This window comes from Anomaloglossus baeobatrachus, chromosome 1 (genome assembly GCF_048569485.1).
Source record: "Anomaloglossus baeobatrachus isolate aAnoBae1 chromosome 1, aAnoBae1.hap1, whole genome shotgun sequence".
Classification (NCBI taxonomy): Eukaryota; Metazoa; Chordata; class Amphibia; order Anura; family Aromobatidae; genus Anomaloglossus; species Anomaloglossus baeobatrachus.
Window position 1 is genome coordinate 279,626,445 of NC_134353.1, and position 19,921 is coordinate 279,646,365.

A 19,921-nucleotide genomic window follows, 5' to 3' on the forward strand; every position below is an offset into this window, starting at 1 on the left:
CAAACAACTGACAGAATCTATGGATGGTAGGCTGTTGAATGTCATCATAAAGAAAGGTGGGTATATTAATCACAAATTTTTGGGGGTTTTGTTTTTGCATGTCAGAAATGTTTATTTCTAAATTTTGTGAAATGGGAATATATTTGGTTTTAATTAAGTTGCCTAATAATTCTGCACAGTAATAGTTACCTGAAAAACAGATTTCCTCCTAAGATAGCCAAATCTAAAAAAAAACCACTCCAACTTCCAAAAATATTAAGCTTTGATATTTATGAGTCTTTTGGATTGATTGAGAACATAGTTGTTGATCAATAATAAAAAAAATCCTCTAAAATACAACTTGCCTAATAATTCTTCACACAGTGTATATGTCCTTCACCCTGGTATACATGTCCCCCATCCTGGTATAATTTTCCCCATTCTAGACACATCCTGGTATATACAGTTGAAACCAAAAGTTTACATATACTATCTAAAAAGACACATACGCATGTTTTTCTCACTGTCTGACATGAAATCAAAATAAACCTGTCCCGTTTTAGGACAATTTAGAACCAAAAGTATTTATGTTTGCTAAATGCAAATTGGATCTATACTGTTCACATTCAGTAAGGTTGTAAAAAGACTAGCCGCTTGTTGAGTGACAGCAGCTGAGGATCAGATAATATCTGGGGGGTATTCCTAGTTATCCCCTCACCCTGTTAGATTTAGCATAAGTATTAGACAAAAAATTCACTTTGTCTGTTGCAGGACCTGTGTAAGGTCATACCCATGTGACGAGAAAGAGCGGGGCCTCCGCCAACAAAGCTGGATACCAGGTCACATGTGTATGACCTCACACAGGTCCTGCAAGAGACAAAGTGAGTCATTTGTATACCACTTATGCTAATTGTAACAGGGGGAGGGGATAACTATGAGTATATGTTCTGCTCCTTTGCTGCTGCCATCATGTCTTCCATAGGGCTACACTATCTTTGCCTAGAGATCTGAATATCAAATTTTCCAAGTTTTGCAGCATTGTCACCCGTCCATTTATTTGCTGTGTCTTTGTCCATTTCGGCCTGGACAATATATTGCTACAGAATCTGTATTCAGGCAGTGAATAGTATTTGAGTTGCTATTTCAGCAAAAAAAACGTTATCTCTGTGACCCTAAGGGCTTGTTTAACCTTGAAAATCCTTTCCTATATGCCCTAGTAAGGCCATTGGGTGTTATAAAGTCAATAGACGTATAAAGAGCAAGAGCAGAGGGATGATTACAACACTTGCTGTGGCGAGCCTGGCAGCCATCAGAATGGCAGCATGTAATATTACATTTCCCTTGAAGTGGCCAAAAAATATAGCTAGTCACATTTCTCTAGTAAATTCAGTTTATCAGAGTTCTCATGATAAATGGGTTATCTGTGATGATAAAACACATAACTATACCATTTTAGTTGATATTTTGGCCAAAATACGGATGCTCGCAAACCAATGTCAAGGGTCCTCATTTTTGCGAGTCCCTACACTATACCATTTTAGTGTAGACTCAAATCTCTTTTGCATACAATATAGACCATATATTGCCTAACTCCTGTGGGAAGCGTTTGAACGGAGTTCCTTCCATCTGAGCGATGAATGACTGCTACAGGAATAAACCCTTTACTTGTTACTATTTTATGTATCTGAAGTGTCATCAGGAGCCTTTGTTGTAAATTCAGCTATGAAACATTGCTATTTTTCTTGTGAAAACAACTAGTACATCTATGGAACCCAGCAGACAACATTGACTTAGTGAGGTCTAATCCATGGGTGTCCAGTCATATATGGGGATTTCTGTTATAAAGGAAAAGGAGAATGGATGGTTAAAGGAAACCAACCAGCAGGATTTTCATATTTAAAGTAAAGCCAGTGCTATACTGGCGCTAGGATGCTAAATGTAAGCATACAGTACCTTTTGTTCAGAGATTAGATGTTTTATTTCAGAAATATGTGCAAGTAAAGTTCCAGCAATGCACGGCTATTTGATTGACAGGTGCAACAGGAAGGGAATATGTGGGTCACGTTTTGCTATCTAGTCTTGCTCTTGTCTGTCTGCCTGTGCCGGAATTAACATCTATGACATCCACAGGGGGAGAAAACCGGGCAGGCTGGCAGGGGCAGGAATAGATAGCAAGATCCGTCCCTCATATTCCCTTCCTGTTGTACCTGTCAATTAAGATTACAAGTGATACATATCTACCAACCATAAATCCTATATGAAGACATTAGCTGAATTCATTGTGCACTGTAAAAGGGTGATAAAAACAGTCAGGACAATTTGTACAAGTCATTTTAACTTAAAAAAAAAAATCACAGACACATCAGATTTTTTTTTTTACAGACAGGGGGAAAAAAGTGCCTTGTTTTGATGTTCTGTCCTAGAATTTCTGAATGGTTGGCAGCCCTGTTCCTAAGTTACCCTTCCTATATACTTTCTTTTATATTCTTGACTACTTAGTACTCATATACACTGATGAGCAAAAGGGTAACAATGTCTTGTACTTTTTACTTTCCAGCTCCATATCTCACCATCCACTATAGCTTTCAGTGTGAGACAACCTTCATCTTTGCTATCTTATACATAAGTTTGACTTGCAACTGTTTAGTATATGGTTAGTTATGCAGATGCTTGTCATGTCATTGCATTGTTACTGTTTCAGAGCTGTTTTTCTTCCTGTATTCTACAAATTACAACCTGTTCTCAAATTCACTAATAGCTCAGTGTGTTTTTAGGTTGATTCCCAAGCGAAAGGTCACTGGTTTGAATCGAGGAACAGCGAAAAGGAAGATTTCCCAAGAAAAGAGAAACAGCATCATCCAGCTCTTAGCGGTCTCTCGGCCAAGAAAATTGCCAAACTGCATCATGTTAGTGTCATGACAGTTGGAAGAATACAAAAAAAAAGCCAAGAGGTGGCCATCGAGGCAAAATATTGGAGTCAAGTCGGTTCATCACAAGGTCTTTCAGTTCTGGAACTATGAACACGGCAGTAAAGGTTGCTCATATGCTTCATAATAATTAGATCACAGACATCCATGCAAGTACTATGCATCGCAGATTGCACAAGTCTGGCATTGTGGCTGAAAAATGTGAAGAAATCTTGACTTTAATATCCTCATAAGGAGCATCGGCTCTAGTTTGCAAAAAAAAAGCAAAAAGTGGATAGAATAAAATTGGAAACAGGTGATTTGGAGCAGTGATATGAAAGTCAATAGACTAGGCTCTGATAGATGCAAATGGAACCGGAAGAAAGAAGGGGAAAAAAGGGGCTAATGGATGGAAAAATTGAAGGAACTGTCAAGTTCTGTGGAGGAAGCCTGATGATATGGGGTTGTTTCACAGCCAAATGCATAGGATACTTGACCAAGAGTGATGGTGATCTCAATACAGAGCTATATGTGAGTATCCTACAAGACAAGTTTCTTCGTACACTTGAGTTCTGTGGGTATGAAAAAATCAATGTAGTGTTCCAGCAGGACAATGAGCCGAAGCATACATCGAGATTGGCAAAGAAATTTTTCATTGACAATGTAATAAAGGTGCTGTATTGACCCCCACAGTCTCCAGATATCAACCTAATCGAGTACTTGTGGGTAGAGTTGAAGAAAAAGCAGTATACATACCCAAGAGCGTCAACCAGTATGCGCCAATATGTGTACAAGAGAAGTGTAGAAGGGACCTGATTGAATCTGATTGAGAGCATGCCCAGAAGGATTCAGGCAGTGTTGAAAGCCAAAGATGGATTTGCAAAATACTAACAAAATAATAAAAATTAAAATTTTATATTTTTAGAAGCAAAACAGTAACAATGCAGTGACATGACAAGAATCTGCTGAATAGTTGCAAGTCAAATGTATGTATAATATAGCCAAGATGATTGTGTATAAAAGGAAGGTTGTCTCAAGCTCAAAGCTGTAGTGAATAATGAGATATGAAGCCTGAAAGTCAAAAGTTCAAAATTATTACCCCTAGGCTCGTCAATGTAGAGGACTGTGGTCATGGGAAAGACGAGAGATTTGTTTATTTACATCCATAGGTGGCCACATACAGCTTCTTTCCTGATTGATTCATTCTATCCAGCTTGATCCCGCTCTGGATTTCTGATTGATTACTTCTGACTGCTTTTCATCTTAACTTATTTTTATAAATGATCCTGCTGCTTTACCAAGCGTAATTAGCCTTCTGCTAGTAAAACCAGCAGCCACCGTAGTTGTATGTTCCCAGCGACAATGCAGTCTTCACAGGTGATTAGAAAAGAAATGAAATTTATATAGAACAAAAGATGCAATTAAAAAGGGATAAAGATAAAAGAAATGCTTGCACAGAGACCCAATACCATAGTGATAGAGGTACCCAAAGGGTACAGAATTTAAGTAAAACGTCTGGCGCACAGCCATGAGGCCACTGTGCACACCCACACCAAAATCATTTGTACATGACAAAGAATCAGGTTTGCAGAGGCAATTTCCAGTTTTCGAGAATCATCTTTAGGGTATGTGCCCGCATTGATTTTTTTGTGTGCTTCTTTTCTGCACAGAAAAAGCATGTTTTGGCCGGAAAACAGCAGCTGAACAAGTGGCATTTTTTATTGTATTTGCGCATTTTTTCACTTGCGTTTTTTCCTGCTCCTTTTTTGTGCTTTTTTTTTAGTCATGGCGATTGCGGGGGTTCAGGCGCTGTACCCCTGCGATCGCCTCCGTGTCTTTAGCTGATGTTACAACTGGGACCCGGCTCTCACTGCCAGGAGCGGTCGCCATACCGCTCCTGACAGTTTAACCCTCTGAATGCTGCAATCAGTGTGATCGGAGCATTCAGAAGGTATGGAGAGGGATCGCTTACCTCCCCCCGGTGGTTGGGTCCCTGTAATGCGATCACTTTGTGCTGTATTCATTCATTTCAGAAATATCCACATTTATTGTTTTTGAAGTGCACTATGTGAAATCTCTGTAGTTTCACTGGGAGTTTCTTCAGAATTTTCTATAGGGGCATTCACATTCGTACATCCCTCCCAGACACTGCCAATCACAACTCAACAGCATCTGAGACTGCTGGGTCAGCTCTGTAGCTGTGATTAATAGTTATGTGGGAGAGAGTGTGTAAAGTGCATGATCACAGAGAAAATGCTGAAGAAATGCCCAGTGGATCTGCATGCAGAGTTTACATATTGCACTCCAAAAGCAATAAATGTGGATATCTCTGCAATGGTACGAAATTGTTACAACTGAACCCGAACAGTCTTGGGGATGGACAAACCAGGGGAGATGTAAAACCAAAAATCCAAAGGTCCCAAAACAGGCTAGTACTTGCCCTAGACTTGACCCTGATTTGTCGCTGCCTGACAATGGAGGTTGGCACCTTAAAATCACGGAATGGCGTCCCCACTTTTTGACCACTGACCCTGAATGTCCTTAAGTGCACCATAACTTATAAAACAAGAGTAACATAACAATAGACATAAATGAACTGCACACAAGCAGAGGTTGAGACACAGGACTAGGAATGTGCAGACACAGTCGTACAGGAATGATAGAATACAAGAAACCAAAAAGGATAACAGAATACGTGAAAACCCTCCCAAATCTAAATGAAACATAAGGAGATAAGTGGGAAGGGATTCACACAAACTCCAGGGAATAGCAATGTCTCAGTAAGAAAATCTTAACCAAGGATCTGAGACTCCAGACAACAATCCATCCAGAAATATAGCCAGCACTGAAGCATGTGGGTATAAATAGTCCCTCCCAAAATGTGATTTGGCAAACCAACCGAGAAAGTGCACACACATGAATAGAAGTAAAACAGGAAGGCACAAGAAAGAAACAAGATCCTTCATCAGTTCTAACTGTCATTATATGAATGGTTGTAACCTTGGATACCTAACCTGCAATGCCCTGCACATGAGCTAAGAGACATAGCTAATCAGGAGAACTATACTACACTTTATAATTGTTTAATACCATTGCACCATTGCCCTTTTTACTATGTTTATTGAATTATCTTGGAATTTAAAAATATAGATATTTTTGCGGGTTTTTAAGATATGACAGTTTCTCTTTAAAGGACGTACACACTTGTGGATGTGGATATTCCCTCAATTCCACCGTTCACATGAGTCCATGACTCCTCTTACATACAAGGGCTTGGAAGGATTGCTGGAATTACGGTATATTGTGGGAAGTATCATAACACATCAGTACATGGGGCATGTCTGACTTCTTAGGCTATGCGCGCACGTTGCGTACTAGCCCTGCAGAAATTTCTGCAGCGATCTGAAGAGCACATGTGCGCTTCAAATCGCTGCAGAAAATGTCCGTAGAGAAAAAAAAAAAAGCCGATTCCATGCGCTCTGCCTGCAGCTCCTGCCATAGACAGAGCAGGAGCTGCCGGCAAAGCGCACGGAAGTAGTGACATGTCACTTCTTAGAACGCAGCGCTTCGGGCAGTAGCCGAAGCGCTGCGCTCTAAGACGCCACGTGCGCACGTCCCCTGCATAATCTCCATAGACTGTGCAGGGGACGCAGGACGCATGCAGTTACGCTGCGCTACAAAGCGCAGCGTAACTGCATGTATTTACGCACGTGCGCACATAGCCTTAATTTGTATCCTCTGCTGTAAAGTGATACAGTAGGTATTTAGATAGCACCTGATGACCGAGAGTCTTCTGTTCACAGCTGAACATTGATTAAGGTTTATTCCACGCACTAGACCAGATAATCACCTATATATGCGAACTTTCCATTACAGTATATGAGGCATCACAGTCACGTGTTACTCAGTTTCAACCATGACTTATAAAACTGCTGCTATGGACATATGTAGTGAGGTCACCGGGACTTTTCAGTTGGTGAATTATCGCACTGCTCTCTCCTCTCAGTCCGCTGCCAGCTGTCTACTCTCAGGAAACATGAAAGCCGGCCTACACACCCCAAATTGCAAGGTAATCTGGTGCCAGATAAGATTTTATTTCCAATCATTTAACATGTTGCTTTGAGTGGATGCTGCTCTTTAAATAATGGTGCTGATAGTGAGATGATTTATCATTGGTGTTCCAAGTCACTCAATTATATAAAACTAAGAATAATAGGAATAATTGGATGATGTGCGCCAACCAAAACCCCTGCCTCACAATGTCTAATGTTTATCCTAGGGAAGATGTCCAGTGACCGTGCACTAAGGAAACAGCAGCAACTGAATAATCTCTTATCTATAGTCACTAATATGGCAAAACAAGGAGACACAATTGTGGACTTCTGTAGTGGAGGGGTAAGGTATCACTTTCTATGTTATGTTTCTGTGTGGGGGCTTTTTTGTCTTTTAATTTTTCTTTATATTGGCCAGTTAAAGATGACCTTTCACTAAATTTTTCGTGTTCCACTGCACACAATGTAGCCGTGGCTGCAGAATGGAATAAAACATGTTTGTGTGTTTGTTTTTTTCATGCCACTTCTCCGTAGCTGAGCAATAAAGGTATTGACACCTAGTAGTAAAATTTAGTTAAATAATAGTTTAGTTAGTTAATAGTTAAATTTATGTGGGTGTGGTCAGATAGTTTTCACTGTGGGCTTGTACTTTTCACTGTATGATGTTGCCCAATCATAAGCAGGCAGCAACACAGCAGAGAAAGAACACGCCCCCATCATGGCTTAGCGCAGGTTTCTCAGTGTGTGAGATGTAATCACACTTATGTCTGCTGTGCTCAAGCAATTTGTAATCTCTCTGCTGTGAGAGCAGGCTGTCATTACATCTCACAGAAGAGCAGTCAGTTTTGATGTCATGTATGACATCTAGTGACAGAATGTTATCATCTCACTGCAGAGCCATTACAAGTTGCTACAGCACAGCAGACGACTATATTGTGATTGCTGACATATTTCAGGACAGACAGTATGGGGGGGGGAGGGCCAGTACACCAGAGAGGTTTTTGAGAGGAATAGAAGGTATAGATTGCTGTGCTACCCCTTCCACCCAGAAGGACCTTTTCTGAAAGGTGTTAGTCATCTGTGATTCCTAATCAGGTAGGAGGTTAGACTAGGAGATCAGAGCTGTCTGTCATATATTTCACACTCTTGGATACCTGCTATTAGCTATTGTGTGGCAAGTTTTTCTCCTATTGTGTTGCTGCCTGCTTATGATTGGTCAGCATCATACAGGAAGAAGAAGTGCACACCCTCGTGAAAACTTATAATGCCCACTTGGACTTAACAAAAGTTAACGCATTAGATTCTAAATACTTTGCTAATAATATCTCCACAGCAAGGAGGAAAAAACAAAGTTTTATTGCACTATGCAGCCACTATTACATTGTGTGTCCAGTTGAAGATGATGAAAAATTTGTTGGCAGGTCCTGTTTAAATAGTAAGTTGTATATTGACTTTTGTTTCCAACACACTATCTTTGCTTCATGTTATGATTGATAGTATGTGTGAACACTACTGTGGAAAAAGCTGCTAATCAACAGCTGCTAACCCAATAAATGACCCAGAAATAAAATCTGTGTCACTACTTTATTGTGCCTTAGTTAAAATATTAAAGGGAATCTGTCACCAGGATTTTGCAATGTAAGCTGAGGACAGCATGCTGCGAAGGTTAAAAAAGTAAAAATATCTGTGTTTCTTTTATCTGTGTGGGAGCTATTGTTTACTCACTAAAGGGTTATTGCTCTGTGATTAACATTGGTGTCAATCACAGCAGGGGGCGTGTCAGTCTGAAGCATAAAGGCCCTCTCACACATTTTCTTAAGAAAACAAATGTGCATGTCACTTCTTTTCTGCAGCTAACTACGTTATTTCACTCCACTGACTGTAATGTAATCACGAAATAGTGCAGGGAATAACGCAGATAGCAAATTATGTGTGTTTCATTGCGTTTTCCTGCGTTATTACCGCGTTGTTTTGCGTTTTTCGGGACTTAATGTTCATTACTTCCCTGACTTTTGCAGGGAAGTGATGTCATTATGAGAGGAAGAGGAAATTGATCAGAGAGTAAATACACACACCGATCACTCTCACACACAGACATATAGAATACACAGACACAGACATATAGAATACACATAGAAATCAAATGTACATATTAAAAATAAAAACCGGAAAAAAAAACGCGGACTTCGCCGTATTTTTACCGTCCAGCCAAGGTAAACACTCAGCCTGGGGAGGGCGAGGGCCGTGATTATTGCCCACCCCACCCCCCACAGCCAAGATTATCAGCCCCGAGAATGTTGCATCTATTATGCGACAATCCCGGCGTGTTACGGGCTCTTCCCGATTGCCGTCATGCGGCAGCAATCGGGGTAATAACGAGTTAATGGCAGCTGTGCCACTAAGTCCTAGCTTAATCATGGCAGCGTCTATGAGACCGCTTCCATGATTAACCTGCAAGTAAAGTGAATAAACACACACACCGAAAAATCCTTTATTTTAAATAAAACACAAAAGCCCCTCTGTCACCACTTTATAAACCCCCCAAACACACAGCTCCGGTGTAATCCACACAGGTCCCACGACGCTTGCAGCCAGCCGTGTCTGACACATAGTAAATGCAGTCTCGTTCAGTGAGCGATGCTGCAGGGGTAACTACAGGTCATTTCTCACGGTCGGTAATGTGAACACATTACCGCTAGCGAGAACTGCAGTGTGTCCTCACAGGGACTCTATCTATTGATCTTTCTATAAATCCATCTATCTATCCATTATCTATCTATCTGTCTATCCATTATCTATCTATTCATCTATCCATCTTTCTATCTATCCATTATCTATTTATCTATCTATCCATTATCCATCTATTTATTTATCTATTCATCTATCCGTGTTTCTATCTATCTATCCATTATCTATTTATTTATTTAGATATCTGTCTATCCATTATCTATTTATCTATCTATCTATCCATTATCCATCTATTTATTTATCTATCCATGTTTCTATCTATCTATCCATTATCTATTTATTTAGATATCTGTCTATCTATTATCTATCAATCTATCGATTCATCTATCCATCTTTCTATCTATATATTTATCTATCTACGGTATCTATTATCTATATTATTTATTTCTGTTAAAGCATTAAAAAATGCAGGGACCAACCTGCAAAAAACTGCACCAAAACACGGTAAAACCGCATGCGTGTTTCGGTGCGTTATTGGTGCGTTTTTTTAACGCAGATGCGCTAATCCTTCACTCAACAAATTTCTTAAGAAATTTCTTGAGAAAAATCCTTTTTCTAGTGCGCACATAGCCTTATATTGATACACAACATATGTATGTCTAAAGGATAAATATATGGCATTCAGTATAGATGTGGTTTAAGAAATACAGTACCAATGTGCACATAGGATAGTAATCCAAGTCAAATAACCGACTACACAATTACTGTAATACCAAAATAACTATATCCAATAAGAGGTCAAGATTGCAATATAACAGGTTTTAAACCATTACTAACAATAGAAGAAATATACAAAAATGAATCAAAATAGACATAAGGTCACACATATGAACATATACATTTGCTTAGAAAATGGAATGATCTCCCCAAAATCATTGTGATCCATAAGGCAGATCAAGCTTTTCCTACGGTCTGTAGTCCTAATAACAGCAACAAATGGCGGTGATGGAGATCCGGTCACTATCCCTGTATGGGACTAATACTGACCCTTTAACTGAATAGGATAACTGAAGTGAGCACTAATATATATATTCTGAGTGCAAGCCAAAAAAATACATACTATATAAGGATAAGGCTGCACATCAAACTTAGATAATGGTATAATGCCTCAAGCATATGGAAAAATATTGAAAACAATGAAAAATGCTACTTGCTAACTTGAACATGTGAATAATGAATTGCATACCTGCCATGAATATTAGGAAAAAGGAGATATTTAGCAATCGCATTGATCAATGTAACTGAGCCCCAAAACCTCGTCAAGGTATATCTCTATATTGGGGTCCCTAGCTCTGTGACCCTAACTGTGTGTCATCTCATTGCAATTAAAAACTACATATAACTGAATAGGATAACTGAAGTGAGCACTAATATATATATTCTGAGTGCAAGCCAAAAAAATACATTCTATATAAGGATAAGGCTGCACATCAAACTTAGATAATGGTATAATGCCTCAAGCATATGGAAAAATATTGAAAACAATGAAAAATGCTACTTGCTAACTTGAACATGTGAATAATGAATTGCATACCTGCCATGAATATTAGGAAAAAGGAGATATTTAGCAATCTCAGAATATATATATTAGTGCTCACTTCAGTTATCCTATTCAGTTATATGTAGTTTTTTTTCTGAATGTGAACACAGCTCCGCCCCTTTCGGCCATGTTTTTTCCATCTCCTATATAAGACAGTCCTTAGTTACCCCTCTCCACCCACAGCAGTTTTTAATTGCAATGAGATGACACACAGTTAGGGTCACAGAGCTAGGGACCCCAATATAGAGATATACCTTGACGAGGTTTTGGGGCTCAGTTACATTGATCAATGCGATTGCTAAATATCTCCTTTTTCCTAATATTCATGGCAGGTATGCAATTCATTATTCACATGTTCAAGTTAGCAAGTAGCATTTTTCATTGTTTTCAATATTTTTCCATATACTTGAGGCATTATATCATTATCTAAGTTTGATGTGCAGCCTTATCCTTATATAATACTGACCCTTTGTCTCCCCAGTAGCTCCCGCCTTTACGAGTCCACAACTGGCCCTGTTGTGACTGACCCTTGCACATCATCAAAGTGCGTCCTTACGCGTTTCGCCTCAGTGGCTCTTCAGGGGAAGACATAGCACCTATACTACAGGAGATCAGAAAACCACTAGCTCAAGACAGAGCCTATTCTCATAAAGCCTGGTATATGGTATACCATATGGTATATGGTAAGAGTTTGCATACTTTAGCATGACAATGCTAAACGACATTCTGCATACATCACAACAGCATGGCTTCACAGAAGAGATCGGGATGATGAACTGTCCAACATCAGCTCAGACCTTTCAGTAATAGAAAACATTGGAGCATTATGAAACAAAAATGTTGAGTAGCTAGAATCCTACATCAATTAATAATGGGACAATATTCCTTTCCCAGAACTCCAAGAATTGGTCTCCTCATGTCCCACGTTCACAGACTGTAGAGAGAAGAAGAGGGGATACTACACAATGGACTGACGGACAGTAGTTGTTCAATGTTAAAAATTAATCATAAAAATACAAATTGCCTAATAATTGTGCACTTAGCGTATACCAGTTTCCGCTTTCCTGGGAATGCTTTCTACAAGACTATGGAGCCTGTCTTTTGGAATTTTTGACTATTAATCCATGAGAGCATTTGTGACGTCGGACATGGATGCTAGACCAGGGGGTTTAAATGTTTGGGCCATGTTTGGGCCATGGTGCGTCGAACACCTATACTCGGTTTGAACAGTCATTCTGTGCTGCTGACAGAGTCCCTTTTAAGTGATTCTGTCAGCAGGTTTTTACTATGTAATTTGAGAGCTGCATTATATAGGAGCAAAGACCGTAATTCCAGCTATGTGTCACTAAAGGCCGCTTTACACGCTACGATTTATCTAACGATCTCATGAGCAACGTGACACGCCCAGATCGTAGTTACGATTTGCCGAGATTGCTCATAGGTCGTTTATTAGCGGTCACATGTAACGATCGCACAAGCGACGCAAAATAGTTCAGCGATATATTGTTTGACCAAGGCGGTCGTGTGGATGTTGTTCATCGTTGGCAGGGTGTCAAACGTACCAATATGTCTGCTGCGTTCCAAATGATGAACAATATTTTGAAAGTCAACGACGTGTTAACGATCAACGATTTTCAACCTATTTGTGATCGTTCGGAGTCACACGTAGGTGTCACACGCAACAACGTCGCTAACGATGACGGATGTGCGTCACGGAATCTGTGACCCCGACGACATATCGGCAGATAAATCATAGCGTGTAACGCCGCCGCCTTTACTCGAGTGCTTGGTGCAGTTTTGATAAAATGCCTGTTTTCTCTGCTGTAGGTGTAGAAGTGGTCAGAATGCTGAGCAGTTTATAACTCAACCCACACCCCAGATTGCCAGCTTCCTGTGTACTCTGTACATTGTCAGCTAGCTAAAAATCAGTAGTGAAGATGGGGTTACACAGATTAGCCTGACTTTCCTATACATTAGACCTAGTCAGGGAGTAATATTCTCCTGCTGAGAAAACATTGATTGTATTCAAACTACAACACACAGCCTAATATTCACACATGACTGGAATCTGGTTCTCTGCCCCTAGATTATACTGTTCTCAGATTAAATAGCAAAAACCTGGTGACGGATTCTCTTTAATTAAATTCGTAATATCACCAATACTTCAGGGATACCATATATGACTAATTAACATACAACATGTGTAAGATTTCCAATTTACTCTGTTTTCTTTCGCACATAGGGTCATGTTGGGATTGTTTTGGCGTATATGCTGCCATCATGTCAGGTAAGTTTCTGCATTATATAAAGGTGCTTCAGACCACACAAGTACGTAGATCAATATGGAAATGTATTATTTCGTAGGTGGCTTAATTTGCTTCTGAATATTTATGAACACATTTTCTTTGTGTTTGCCAAAAAAAGAAATATAAAATTACTCACTAATAGACAAACTGCTAAAAACAAAGGAAACTGGAGGAGATCCAGAGTTATTTAATTGCAGTTTCATTTTACAGGTTAATCTATTCCTTATAAAATATATCATCGCTGTGTATTTTAGAGACATTGACAATAAATCATTGCTATGTTGTTGTAACGCATAGTTAGTCTTTGAGTCAATGCATTTGTAGCCTCTATGATTTATAGCAGTGATGTCATTACTTCCTTTAAAGGAAATCTGTCAACAGGTTTTTGTTATGTAATCTGAGGACCATATGATGTAGAGGTTAAAACACTGAATACAACAATGTGTCACTTATTAGGCTGTGTGCTGTTGTTAAGTTACAATGAATGTTTTATCACCAGGAGATTATCACTGCAAGAGCTTACTCCCCTGCATGAATGACCACACTCCCTCCTCTGATAAGCAGCTCACTACCAATAGATAATGTCTACAGAGAGCCTGATGTGGATGAGTCTAGCTTCCTGAGCTCTGCTACATTCTACATCTAAGAACTATTTCAGAATTGCTGTATCCAGTATTACAAGTGACACATTGCTTGATCAGGGTCTCTTTTTTTCCATGCAGTAGTGCATGCGGAGTGCAGAGCACAAGTAGAGCATGTATGACTGCTGTATCCAGATAACTCTGATCTTGGCAAACTTTTTACTAATTACAAATGAATAAATTCATAGGGAATATTGTGTTCTAGGTTTTTATATAATTTGTATAATATTCAACTTCCTGTAGACTCATTGATATCTGATTTACACTGAAGAAAAACACAGAACACACAGCTGCTGGACACTTTTTCAGCTGACTTTCCTTTGCTGCATTAGTTTTAAAAAGGTATCATCATCATTCCCATAGACACTAGAGTGGCAGGGCGCTTGTGCAGCTCATTCTGGATGTGCATGCGTGCAGATGGTAATGGATGTGCCTATTTACAGCTCGTTATGGATGTACGCATGAGCAGCTGGTTGTGGATGTGCGCATGCGTAACTAATTGTGGATGTCTGCATGTGCAGCCAGTTGTGGATGTGTGCATGTGCAGTTGGTTGTAGATGTGTGCATGTGCAGCTGGTTGTGGATGTGTGCATGTGCAGCCGGTTGTGGATGTGTGCATGTGCAGCCGGTTGTCGATGTGCACATGTGCAGCCGTTTGTGGATGTATGCTTGTGCAGCTGGTTGTGGATGTGTGCATGTGCAGCCGGTTGTGGATGTAAGCATGTGCAGCCGGTTGTGGGTGTGTGCTTGTGCAGCCGATTGTGGATGTGTGCATGTGCAGCTGGTCGTGGATGTGTGCTTGTGCAGCTGGTCGTGGATGTGTGCTTGTGCAGTAGGTTGTGGATGTGTGAATGTGCAGCCGGTCGTGGTTGTGCGCATGTGCAGCCGGTTGTGGATGTGTTTGTGCAGCCGGTTGTGGATGTGTTTGTGCAGCCGGTTGTGGATGTGTGCATGTGCAGCCGGTTGTGGATGTGTGCGCATGTGCAGCCGGTCGTGGATGTGCGCATGTGCAGTCGGTCGGGGATGTGCGCATGAGCAGCCGGTCGTGGATGTGCGCATGTGCAGCCGGTCGTGGATGTGTGCATGTGCAGCTGGTTGGGGATGTGTGTTTGTGCAGCCAGTTGTGGATGTGTGCATGTGCAGCCGGTTATCGTTATGGATGTACGCATGAGCAGCTGGTTGTGGATGTGCGCATGCGTAACTAATTGTGGATGTGTGCATGTGCAGTTGGTTGTGGATGTGTGCATGTGCAGTTGGTTGTAGATGTGTGCATGTGCAGCCGGTTCTGGATGTATGCATGTGCAGCCGGTTGTGGGTGTGTGCTTGTGCAGCCGATTGTGGATGTGTGCATGTGCAGCTGGTCGTGGATGTGTGCTTGTGCAGCAGGTTTCGGATGTGTGCATGTGCAGCCGGTCGTGGTTGTGCGCATGTGCAGCCGGTTGTGGATGTGTTTGTGCAGCCGGTTGTGAATGTGTGCATGTGCAGCCGGTTGTGGATGTGTGCGCATGTGCAGCCGGTCGTGGATGTGCGCATGTGAGGTCGGTCGGGGATGTGCGCATGAGCAGCCGGTCATCGATGTGTGCATGTGCAGCTGGTTGGAGATGTGTGTTTGTGCAGCCAGTTGTCGATGTGTGCATGTGCAGCCGGTTATCGTTATGGATGTACGCATAAGCAGCTGGTTGTGGATGTGCGCATGCGTAACTAATTGTGGATGTGTGCATGTGCAGCCAGTTGTGGATGTGTGCATGTGCAGTTGGTTGTAGATGTGTGCATGTGCAGCCGGTTGTGGATGTGTGCTTGTGCAGTTGGTTGTGGATGTGTGCATGTGCAGCCGGTTGTCGATGTGTGCATGTGCAGCCGTTTGTGGATGTATGCTTGTGCAGCTGGTTGTGGATGTGTGCATGTACAGCCGGTTGTGGATGTGTGCTTGTGCAGCTGGTTGTGAATGTGTGCATGTGCAGCCGGTTGTGGATGTATGCATGTGCAGCCGGTTGTGGATGTGTGCTTGTGCAGCCGGTTGTGGATGTGTGCTTGTGTAGCCGATTGTGGATGTGTGCATGTGCAGCCGGTCGTGGATGTGCGCATGTGCAGCCGGTCGTGGATGTGCGCATGTGCAGCCGGTTGTGGATGTGTGTTTGTGCAGCCGGCTGTGGATGTGTGCATGTGTAGCTGGTTGTGGATGTGTGCATGTGCAGCCGGCTGTGGATGTGCGCATGTGCAGCCGGTTGTGGATGTGTGTTTGTGCAGCCGGTTGTGGATGTGTGCTTGTGCAGCTGGTTGTGGATGTGTGCATGTGCAGCCTGTCGTGGATGTGCGCATGTGCAGCCGGTAGTGGATGTGTGTTTGTGCAGCCGGTAGTGGATGTGTGTTTGTGCAGCCGGTCGTGGATGTGTGCATGTGCAGCCGGTCGTGGATGTGCGCATGTGCAGCCGGTCGTGGATGTGCGCATGTGCAGTCGGTCGGGGATGTGCGCATGTGCAGTCGGTCGGGGATGTGCGCATGTGCAGCCGGTCGTGGATGTGCGCATGTGCAGCCGGTCGTGGATGTGCGCATGTGCAGCTGGTTGGGGATGTGTGTTTGTGCAGCCGGTCGTGGATGTGTGCATGTGCAGCCGGTCGTGGATGTGTGCATGTGCAGCCGGTCGTGGATGTGTGCATGTGCAGCCGGTCGTGGATGTGTGCATGTGCAGCCGGTCGTGGATGTGTGCATGTGCACCCGGTCGTGGATGTATGCATGTGCAGCCGGTCGTGGATGTGTGCATGTGCAGCCGGTCGTGGATGTGTGCATGTGCAGCCGGTCGTGGATGTGTGCATGTGCAGCCGGGCGTGGATGTGTGCATGTGCAGCCGGGCGTGGATGTGTGCATGTGCAGCCGGTTGTGGATGTGTGCATGTGCAGCCGGTTGTGGATGTGTGCATGTGCAGCCGGTTGTGGATGTGTGCATGTGCAGCCGGTTGTGGATGTGTGCATGTGCAGCCGGTCGTGGATGTGTGCATGTGCAGCCGGTCGTGGATGTGTGCATGTGCAGCCGGTCGTGGATGTGTGCATGTGCAGCCGGTCGTGGATGTGTGCATGTGCAGCCGGTCGTGGATGTGTGCATGTGCAGCCGGTCGTGGATGTGTGCATGTGCAGCCGGTCGTGGATGTGTGCATGTGCAGCCGGTCGTGGGTGCATGTGCAGCCGGTCGTGGGTGCATGTGCAGCCGGTCGTGGGTGCATGTGCAGCCGGTCGTGGATGTGTGCATGTGCAGCCGGTCGTGGATGTGTGCATGTGCAGCCGGTCGTGGATGTGTGCATGTGCAGCCGGTCGTGGATGTGTGCATGTGCAGCCGGTCGTGGATGTGTGCATGTGCAGCCGGTCGTGGATGTGCGCATGTGCTGCCGGTCGTGGATGTGCACATGTGCAGCCGGTTGGGGATGTGTGTTTGTGCAGCCGGTCGTGGATGTAGGCATGTGCAGCCGGTCGTGGATGTGCGCATGTGCAGCCGGTCGTGGATGTGCGCATGTGCAGCCGGTCGTGGATGTGCGCATGTGCAGCCGGTCGTGGATGTGCGCATGTGCTGCCGGTCGTGGATGTGCACATGTGCAGCCGGTTGGGGATGTGTGTTTGTGCAGCCGGTTGTGGATGTAGGCATGTGCAGCCGGTTGTGGATGTAGGCATGTGCTGCCGGTCGTGGATGTGCACATGTGCAGCCGGTTGGGGATGTGTGTTTGTGCAGCCGGTTGTGGATGTAGGCATGTGCAGCCGGTCGTGGATGTGCGCATGTGCAGCCGGTCGTGGATGTGCGCATGTGCAGCCGGTCGTGGATGTGCGCATGTGCAGCCGGTCGTGGATGTGCGCATGTGCAGCCGGTCGTGGATGTGCGCATGTGCAGCCGGTCGTGGATGTGTGCATGTGCAGCCGGTTGGGGATGTGTGTTTGTGCAGCCGGTTGTGGATGTATGCATGTGCAGCCGTTTGTGGATGTGCGCATATGCAGCCGGTCGTGGATGTGTGCATGTGCAGCCGGTCGTGGATGTGTGCATGTGCAGCCGGTCGTGGATGTGTGCATGTGCAGCCGGTCGTGGATGTGCGCATGTGCAGCCGGTTGTGGATGTGCGCATGTGCAGCCGGTTGTGGATGTATGCATGTGCAGCCGGTCGTGCATGTGTGCATGTGCAGCCGGTCGTGCATGTGTGCATGTGCAGCCGGTCGTGAATGTGTGCATGTGCAGCCGGTCGTGGATGTGTGCATGTGCAGCCGGTCGTGGATGTGTGCATGTGCAGCCGGTCGTGGATGTGTGCATGTTCAACTGTTTGGGAATGTGTGTTTGTGCAGCCGGTTGTGGATGTGTGCATGTGCAGCCGGTCGTGGATGTGTGCATGTGCAGCCGGTCGTGGATGTGCGCATGTGCAGCCGGTCGTGGATGTGTGCATGTGCAGCCGGTCGTGGATGTGAGCATGTGCAGCTGGTTGTGGATGTGTGTTTGTGCAGCCGGTTGTGGATGTGTGTTTGTGCAGCCGGTTGTGGATGTGTGCATGTGCACCCGGTCGTGGATGTGTGCATGTGCAGCCGGTCGGGGATGTGCGCATGTGCAGCCGGTCGGGGATGTGCGCATGTGCAGTCGGTCGGGGATGTGCGCATGTGCAGCCGGTCGGGGATGTGCTCATGTGCAGCCGGTCGGGGATGTGTGCATGTGCAGCCGGTCGTGGATGTGTGCATGTGCAGCCGGTCGTGGATGTGTGCATGTGCACCCGGTCGGGGATGTGCGCATGTGCAGCCGGTCGGGGATGTGCGCATGTGCAATCGGTCGGGGATGTGCGCATGTGCAGCCAGTCGGGGATGTGCTCATGTGCAGCCGGTCGTGGATGTGTGCATCTGCAGCCGGTCGTGGATGTGTGCATGTGCAGCCGGTCGTGGATGTGTGCATGTGCAGCCGGTCGTGGATGTGTGCATGTGCAGCCGGTAGTGGATGTGTGCATGTGCAGCCGGTCGTGGATATGTGCATGTGCAGCCGGTCGTGGATGTGTGCATGTGCAGCCGGTTGGGGATGTGTGCATGTGCAGCCGGTCGTGGATGTGTGCATGTGCAGCCGGTCGTGGATGTGTGCATGTGCAGCCGGTCGTGGATGTGTGCATGTGCAGCCGGTCGTGGATGTGTGCATGTGCAACTGTTTGGGAATGTGTGTTTGTGCAGCCGGTTGTGGATGTGTGCATGTGCAGCCGGTTGTGGATGTGTGCATGTGCAGCCGGTCGTGGATGTGCGCATGTGCAGCCGGTCGTGGATGTGTGCATGTGCAGCCGGTCGTGGATGTGTGTTTGTGCAGCCGGTTGTGGATGTGTGTTTGTGCAGCCGGTTGTGGATGTGTGCATGTGCACCCGGTCGTGGATGTGTGCATGTGCAGCCGGTCGGGGATGTGCGCATGTGCAGCCGGTCGGGGATGTGCGCATGTGCAGTCGGTCGGGGATGTGCGCATGTGCAGCCGGTCGGGGATGTGCTCATGTGCAGCCGGTCGGGGATGTGTGCATGTGCAGCCGGTCGTGGATGTGTGCATGTGCAGCCGGTCGTGGATGTGTGCATGTGCACCCGGTCGGGGATGTGCGCATGTGCAGCCGGTCGGGGATGTGCGCATGTGCAATCGGTCGGGGATGTGCGCATGTGCAGCCAGTCGGGGATGTGCTCATGTGCAGCCGGTCGTGGATGTGTGCATCTGCAGCCGGTTGTGGATGTGTGCATGTGCAGCCGGTCGTGGATGTGTGCATGTGCAGCCGG

At 44.7% G+C, this 19,921-nt stretch overlaps 1 protein-coding gene across 2 annotated transcripts in view; it reads left to right on the forward strand.

The window, feature by feature from the left end:
• Nucleotides 1-19,921, forward strand: part of GSTCD (glutathione S-transferase C-terminal domain containing) — a 269,020-nt gene that overhangs the window by 206,224 nt on the left and 42,875 nt on the right. For both annotated transcript variants that reach the window (XM_075350368.1, XM_075350376.1), the window contains exons 6-7: nt 7,165-7,280; nt 13,468-13,512. In XM_075350368.1, coding sequence (XP_075206483.1) covers nt 7,165-7,280; nt 13,468-13,512 — 161 coding nt within the window. The remainder of the gene's footprint in view (nt 1-7,164; nt 7,281-13,467; nt 13,513-19,921) is intronic.